This window comes from Nicotiana sylvestris, chromosome 6 (genome assembly GCF_000393655.2).
Source record: "Nicotiana sylvestris chromosome 6, ASM39365v2, whole genome shotgun sequence".
NCBI lineage: Eukaryota > Viridiplantae > Streptophyta > Magnoliopsida > Solanales > Solanaceae > Nicotiana > Nicotiana sylvestris.
In genome coordinates this window covers 47944722-47953654 of record NC_091062.1, presented here as the reverse complement: position 1 = coordinate 47953654, position 8933 = coordinate 47944722, and the positions used below count along the sequence as shown (strand labels likewise).

The 8933-nt window shown below is 37.6% G+C and overlaps 1 protein-coding gene across 1 annotated transcript; it reads right to left on the bottom strand.

Annotated features, from left to right (window-relative positions):
• Positions 1-5913: 5913 nt before the first annotated feature.
• On the bottom strand, positions 5914-8078 carry LOC138870572 (uncharacterized). The gene is made up of 2 exons (XM_070148391.1): positions 7833-8078; positions 5914-6024 (listed from the first exon to the last, which is right to left on the bottom strand). Exons 1-2 carry the CDS (start codon positions 8076-8078, stop codon positions 5914-5916), a joined length of 357 nt encoding a protein of 118 aa, XP_070004492.1.
• Positions 8079-8933: the final 855 nt, after the last annotated feature.

Genomic DNA, 8933 nt, shown 5'->3' with positions numbered 1-8933 from the left:
ATACGTGCAAGTCTTTAAAATCAGTATCAAAGTTAAATATCTTGCCTATAGGGAACCGTATTCGAAATTCTGTCTGTCAATCTAAACTAGTCTAAATATTTCAACTTGGCCCACGCTTAGTTCACATATGAATTAGTTTATAAAGTAGCTTATATTTCCTGAAACAAGTTCTTTAAAACTATCTTAATCTACCAATAGACAACATGCCTATAGGTAATAAAGAAGTCCGTTTCAAAACCTGCTTTGTTTCATCATAGAAATGTAATCATTAGTACTGCGCATATAGGCAAGCCTTTAGGGTGTTTTTTTCAAAACTGCAACTCTGAAACTGTTTCTATTGCTTAATGTGTTTCTGATCCTAACAGGTTTTAAAAAATCAATAGGCAACTGCCAGGGCTATTACTCCTGAGTTTTTAAAAATGAAACTACTTGTCTTCTGCATATTCACCTAGACATCCTGCCTTAAGATGTCACACCTCCTTTTTCCTACCCATGTAAAGGGTATAAGGGAGTTTTTTCTAATTTAAAGTGACAATCGAAACGAGATTGTTTTATTTAAAATTCAGAGTCGCCACTTGGGATAATTTTATGGTGTCCCAAGTAACCGATTCAAATCCCAAATCGAGGAAAAGGTTGACTCTGTATTACAGTACGCGAACACAGAAATCCAGGTAAGGAATTTTGTTAACCCGGGAGAAGGTGTTAGGCATTCCCGAGTTCCGTGGTTCTAGCACGGTCGCTCAATTGTTATAATTGGCCTATTTACTTGATTTTGTACATGTTTTAGCCTATGGTGAAATTTTAACTTTAAAACCGCTTTTATTTATTATGTTTAGAAACGATTCAACGTCATCTAAAACACGTCTTGAACCACGTCACATAAATGCACCCGCGGACCACAACACATTTTATCTAACGTTGTTTGAGATTTGGATGTGGGTCACATAAATGCACACCCGAGTTTAGGAAGGTAATTTTAATTACGCGCCTAAAGCAACTACACATTTTCAAATTTATGAGGGCCATGGAAATTCAACTAAATGGCATGCCTCGATTTCTAAGGATCAAAAATTAATTAAGCGAGGGCCGTGCATTTTAAGATTTTATTTGGCACAGCGCACCTCATTCCAAATTTTTTAAGGAAATTCGAAACTCAGCTTTTGCGGGCCATAGATTATGTCCTTTGGCTAATATGGCACACCTCAACCTATTTTAAAGAGTCTAGTTGATTAAGGAAAAACCTAAAGGACTTCAAATTACCCTCTATGCTTAAGAGTTCAAACTTAATTCATTAAACGGTGGACTAACAATAAAACGAGATACGGTGTACTTAAAAGCTTGGACCTAGCGTGAGGCCCAATAGCCTACAAAGTGCATGGTTGCCCAAAAAATGCAAATCTCACAACAGTCCACGCTGGGCCCAAAAAGAGAGCCCAAACTTGAGAATGGACCAGCTTCAGCAAACTTGAGACTCAAGATCGAGTCCTCACATGGCACAAAACATCAAGGCATTCAAATTCACAGTTGCAAATTATATTGTTTCATGAAAATTAAAACAAATACTGATCATCTTTTACACAAATACCACAGCATATTTAACGTCAATTGATCTCTAATCATACAATGATCCCTTTTGTTATCTAGAATCCATTACCATCATCACTTCTAACCAACAGCATGCATAACCTCAAAGTGACAGGGAAAAGGAGAACATCTACTAATCTATACTCCTAAAGAGAGGTTATATTTCAGCTTTTATTGGTAAAGCTCAAAATCAAGAAATCAACACCAAACAAACCACTGACTTCAGTTCAACTAGAACAGATGTAACACATACAACTTTGACTGAAAATATTTCGTTGTTAACTCATGCTAACCAAAGGAGATAAACTCATAATTTATCCACTAGTACAAACCAAATTCAAAAGGTAAAGACAGAGATGAGAAAACAGGACAAAGAAGTCCAAACTGACTATAGAGTTTGATAAAAAAGCGTAAGGGGACAACACTTAATAAACTAACATGTTCTAGATTTCGATTATATTCTATTCATTGATAAATATACTAATCAAAATCTTTCTAAAGCTAAGTATTATGTGTTGTGCATGAAGTTGATAGAAGGAGAAATGAAGCTCAATAACAAATAGCATCAGATTTCATCACATTTTCCAGATCCAAACTTCAAATTGCACTTATGTGATATCCATAGTGCCGAAAATACCTGGAAATGAAAGGGGAAATAAAAGAAGTGCAAAAATCAGTAGGCAATAAGCAGCAAGAACGCAATGAAATAGTGTTGAAATTAGCCAAAACCCAGGAATTCGAACTAAAACAACAACTAGACAGTACTCCGCACAAAATAAGCTCAAACCCAACATTCAAAATCCCAAAATCAAACCATTTTCAACCCATGTGCAGAATTAGAGGTTTTCAAGAGATTCTAACTAATGAAGAGGATCAGAAATTTAAAACTAATCAGAATTTTGAATAATTTTCCACAAAAGAAATGCAGTGAAATCAGTGTGTTTCCACAGTTTTCAACTGTTTCAGTTTTGCAGAATTTTTATCTCTAATTTTTTTTCTACCTTGAGCTTGAAGGAAAGGATGCCTTTATAGGCAAGGTATTAGGGATGCAGAAATAAACTAAGCTTTGCTCTTAAATCCTTTTGAAATTTTCATTTTTGCTTAAGTGTCCCTTGTGTAAAAGATCAGTTTTCACATTAGTACCCACCCCAGCTTCCAGGAAGCTTCCTATTCAGTTAAGTGAGATTCCTTCCACCTACAATTCCTATACTACCCCTTTAAGCCCTGTTAATTACTTCTGAAAACCAAACCAACAATGGGTCATAATTGACCCAATAACCTAAACTAATTTGGACGGGTTGTTCTTTGCCAAATGGATCAGAGGCATCCCAAAGCCCAAACTAACACTTATCTAAGAGAAAATCCGCAAGACAGAATATCATGAAATAATTTCAAGAACAATCCAAACTAGATTACTAATCAATTAACATAACTAGGTAAGGAATTAACTAGATTATTAAATCAAAATAACCTAATTAAACTAAATTAAAGAGACTAACATAAAAGAGGGGAAAATTAGAAGCTTAACTATGACATTAATAAAGCTCAACAGGCCAAGAACATCCGAAAACACGATTTTTTATGGTTTTGAAAAAAGAATAGAGAGAACAAACGAACAGAAAAACACTCACACTCAGAAAATTGGTCAAGTTTCAAATAAGGAAAAAGAGAAGAAAAGAAGAGGAACAACAGGTGAAAAGGAAACCAAAAACAGAACCAAAATGAAATGAAACTCACCGGCTAAACTCGAAATGACTCTTGATATCCTAATTCACATGAAACTGATACTAGTCGCTTTTCTCTGTCAAGAAAGAACGAACGACATCAGTTTTGTAGTGAATCAGCCCTCTAAACGTGAGAAGAGCAAGCCTGGGTCGATGCATGCCACAAAGTTTGAAAGGAATTGGTTTTGAACTGTTAGGGCTCAAATTTGGATCTAATATTCGTGGGGCTCTGGGCAGATTCAAAGGAAAATAGTTGTTCATTTAGTATGAGGGGATCATGGGGGTTGTAGGGTGTTAGTTTGGGGTGGTTTTGGACCGGCGCCGCCGGGCTCGAGGCGGTGAGAACTAGGGCGGCTACTAGGTTTTTGGTGAGTCTCTGAAGAGGGAGATGAGAGAGATAAGATGAGGGAGGTGCAAGGGGTTAGGACAGTTTTATACCATCAACACCCATAGTTCACGACCGTTGGATCACGGGAAATCAAGGGCTGGGATTCAAGGATCAGAAACAAGGTCGTTTAGATTAAAAGTGAGATTGGACCGGGTATTGGGGCGTATATGGGCTTGGGTACACGGGTTTCAGGGGGGAAACTGATTTGGGTTGCGAAATTTCGAATTTTGGCCCAAAATTCTAATCTCTTCAATTCCTTTTTCCTTTTTATTTTTCAATTTTCTTTTCAATTCCTTTTCTTTTTCCAAAATTAAAAATAGGAACCTAAATTAAATCTTAAAACCAAATTAGCCTATCAAAAATACTAATTAATTCTAAATAATAATTAACATAACTAATTAAGAAACCAAATTTAAAGAAAACTACCAAAATTCGAAATTAAGCAATAAAATGCAAAATTGGTTATTTTTGGTGATTTTTCTGATTTTTATGATACACTAATTTACTAATTAATCTAAAAATATAATATTAAATCCTAAATGCAAATGCAACATATTTTGTATTTTTTATGAATTAAATAAAATAAACGTGCATAGACAAATGCAAACGATCGACAAAAATGTTACAAAGATCTACAAAATTGCAAATAATGGGAGAAATTTATTTTCTTGAATCTATGGGAGTGATTCATATAGGGCAAAAATCACGTGCTCACAGCTACCCCTCTTTGCTCGGGAACACAAAGAGTTTTCGTGCAAATATAAAGTGAGCGGATACGAGCAATTTTTGCCCGTTTGAATACTCCGTGGGAAGCTTTTTTTGAAAGATTTGACCGCACCCTGCTTCCGAGGTTGACTATATTTCCTTGGCTATAAAGGAATCAGGTCAGTGTAGTTCAGAAAGTTTCGGTAGTTGGGACTACCATGAAGCTGTGATTTCACTATTGTTGCTGCTACTGCTACTGCTTACTGAACTCCTTATTACACCATGACAAAATAAAAGAAGCTAGACTAAACTATGATCTATGCATTACAAAGATCCTATCTATATCCTCAAACTTGATCTTGTGGTTCATGTTGCCTTGTTGACTTGTATTCTCTAGATGAAGTTCCTTTGTTGCCGACTTGAGTTGTAATTAGAGATGCTTTCTTTTTTATTCGGGTGGACGCCTGATTACTGAACTTGAACCGTCTTCTTTCGAACATTGCTGCTTTCCCTTCGTTCTTCAGGTTCAGGTAGGCTCCTAATTACCAACACTTAAATTGCTGCTTTGTTCTTCAGGTGGGCTCCTGATTACCGCCACTTGAATTGCTTTGTTCTCCAGGTGGGCTCCAGATTACCGACACTTAAATTGCTTTGTTCTTCAGGTGGGCTCCTGATTACAGACACTTGAATTGCTTTGTTCTCCAGGTGGGCTCCTGATTACGGACACTTGAATTGGTTTGTTCTCCAGGTGGGCTCATGATTACCAACACTTGAATTGCTTTGTTCTCCAGGTGGGCTCCTGATTACCAACACTTGAATTGATTTGTTCTTCAGGTGGGCTCCTGATTACCAACACTTGAATCGCTGCTTTATTCTTCAGGTAGGCTCCTATTTACCAACACTTTACTTGTTTCTTTATTCTTCAGGTGGACTCCTGATTACCGACGCTTGAACTGCTTCCTATCCTTAAAACTGGCGTTGCTCTCCCTTGCTCTCCAGGTGGTCTCCTGATTTCGACAAAATAGACAAAACAAAGAAAATTTTCTGCCCAGTTTGGTAACTGGGCACATCTGTGAGTGTTAACTAAATCATGTTACCAAATATCACTAAGAATTTAAAAACTACATCACATTATCCAGGAGGGTCCTGAAAATTCCTAGTTAAATGATAGTTATAAAACTGAATTATGTTTTCTAAATGTATGACTTTCGCTAAATCTCGTTATCCAAGAAGGTAAAAAAACTATATCGCATTTTCCAGGAGGGTCCTGAAAATCAAAATCAAGTCTTATCTTTAGAGTGACAATTTTTAAGGCAGAATTATGCTTCCCTACAGCAAAATTTACGCTAAATCTTGTTATCTAATGGAAATCTTAAAGTTAGGTCCAATTATTCAGGAGGGTCCTGAAAACTCCTATTTGAATCCTATCTCAAGAATGCAAACTTTGAAGACAACTTATATTCCTTTGGGGTACATTTATGCTAGATTTTGCTACTCATGATTATTTTGAATTTAAACAAGGTCCCATTTTCCAGGAGGGTCCTGAGAATTTACGGTCAATCCTGTTTGGTACTTGCTTTTCCTTACGGAGGGTTTCACAGAAACAAACGAAATTTCCTGCCCCTATATCAAATCAAAGAAAAATCTTGCCAGTTTAAAATGTGGTGGTTAGTTTGTGGCATTCTTGCTGAAGGTGGCCTCTCTGCTGCCGTGCTTTGCTTTGAATAGTTTCCCCAAACTGGCCAAGAATTGTTTGACTTTCTGACTGATCCTTATCCTCAAAACCATGGATGACATGAGTGCTCCATACCCAAACCGTTGTTTTACACTTTCGACCCCTCTATCTGAACCTTTTCTTCTCCCATGGAATCACTAAACCATTCCAACGTTAGAACTTTCGTCGACACTTGGTGTCCCGCCTTACATCATACTATCTCTGGCATGCTTTGGCCACATTGCTCTTTGTGCAATTTTGGAAGTTGGTAGTGAGTTTTGAAATCCCTTCTTATTTTCTTAAACACAACTGACATTAAAAACATCTTATAGAAATAAACCCAAAAGAAATGAAATGCAATGACTTTGAGAACTAGGAATAAAGAAGAAAAATCCAAAACTGGATGATTGTTTGAAGGGGAAAAAGAAATGAGACTTATCTGAGTGGAGCAGCTAGTACCAATGATCATGACATGCATTTTGGATTAATCGGCCAAGTCTATCCAACCAATCAACTTTTAGGTGTCGTACTTTAAGCCCCGAGATCTTCAAACCCAATTTCTTCTCCAAAACATTGACCTTGTTCGGCCTACGGTGCCCTGAAGGGTTTTCACCAACAAACCCCTCTCGTTTGTTCATGTCTCAACTCACTTTCGCCTTAAGGTGCTTCTGAGGGTTTTCACCAATAAGACTCTCTCATTTTTTATTTCCCTCAGCGTTCATCGCCTTACGGTGCCCATGAGAGTTTTCACCAATAAGACTCTCTCATTTTTCATTTTTTCTGCTTAGACCGGCGTGTTGCCCCTGATATGAATCACCTCTACTTGCTCGACTTGGCATCTCTCAAAGACTAATCGGAAGGTCTTTCTTTGGACTGTAATGTGGGCTTTTGGATAGGGTTAAAAAGAAGGGTATCAAAAGGCTCAAAACAATTTAAATGGGTTCAATATTACAACTTTTCGGAATCAGATTTCCCACAACAACCACAACTTCTACCCCAGTTTCTTTGTTTGGGGATTTTTAGATTTTTATTTTGATGGGACCGAACCGTGGGGCTGCCTACGTATCCTTAAAATGAATCAGGTCGAACGTAGTTCATGTTTTAGAAATTACTTTGTTGTTGTGATTTTTCTTTTCTTTTCTCTTCTTTTCTTCCTTTTTTTCTTTTTGTTTTTTTTTCTTTCTTGTTGTTGTTGTTTTTTTTCTTTTTTTTTATTCTTTTTTTTCTCTTTTTTTATTTTTTTTTCTTTTCTCTCTTATCATTTACTTATCTTTTGCGCTTGCATTTCTGAACTTTGCTACTGATTCCAAGAGAGGGGTATGAAAGAAAATAGATAAGGCTAAAAAGGGGTAACAAAGGATAAAGTGTTTAGATAGCATAAGAAAATGTCTTCGTCATTCCAATCTTCAAAACATGCCAAGTACAAACAAACATAATTTAACCAAAGAAATCATACATAATATCTTTTGACTGCATCAGAATTGATAGTCATATCTACACATTTGCCTTCTATATCTGTTAAATACAAAACACCATTGGACAACACTCTCGTTACGATGAACGGCCCCTGCCAATTTGGGGCGAACTTGCCTTTTGCTTCAGCCTGATATGGGAGGATATGTTTCAATACTTGATGACCCACTTCAAACTTCCGTGGACGCACTTTCTTGTTATATGCTCTTGCCATTCTCTATTGATACAACTGGCCATGACATACTTCTGCCAATCGTTTCTCATCTATCAAACTCAATTCCTCCAGGCGGGTTTTGACCCACTCATCATAATCAATTTCGGCCTCAGCGACAATCCGAAGGGATGGGATTTCAACTTCTGCGGGTATCACTGATTCAGTGCCATATACCAACAAATAAGGAGTTGTCCCTACTGAAGTGCGAGCAGTAGTGCAATAATCTAACAACGCAAAGGGCAACTTTTCATGCCACTGCTTGGAACCTTCCACCATTTTCTGGAGTATCTTCTTTATGTTCTTGTTGGTTACCTCGACTGCTCCATTCACCTTGGGGCGGTATGGGGTGGAATTCCAATGCATAATCTTAAACTATTGACATACCTTTTTCATCAGATGACTGTTGAGATTGGCAACATTATCTATGATGATCACATTTGGGATCCCGAACCGACAAATGATATGTGAGTGCACAAAATCGACCACTGCTTTCTTGGTCACATACTTGAAAGTTTTAGCTTCAACCTACTTGGTGAAATAATCAATTGCTACCAGAATGAACCTGCGCCCATTAGACGCTACTGGCTCAATTGGTCCGATGACATCCATACCCCAAGCAACAAAGGGCCATGGTGCGGATATTGTGTGTAACTCAGATGGCGGAGAATGAATCAAATCTTCGTGTACCTGGCATTAATGACATTTGCGCACAAAACTGATACAATCTCGCTCCATGGTGAGCCAATAATAACCTACTCGGAGAATCTTCTTTGCAAGAACGTACCCACTCATATGCGGTCCACAAACTCCAGAATGTACTTCGGTCATGATAGCTGTGGCCTATCTAGCATCTATGCATCTTAACAATCCAAGATCTGGAGTTCTTTTGTACAAAACTCCTCCACTGAAGAAAAATCCACTTGCCAAATGACGAATTGTTCTCTTTTGATCACATGTGGCTTGTAATGGATACACCCCCATCCTGATATACTCCATGATATTGTGAAACCACAGCTCACCATCAAGTTCTTCTTCCACTATATTACAGTAAGCATGTTGATCGCGGACCTGAATATGCAGGGGGTCAACATAAGCTTTGTCCGGATGGTGCAACATTGATGCCAGAGTAGC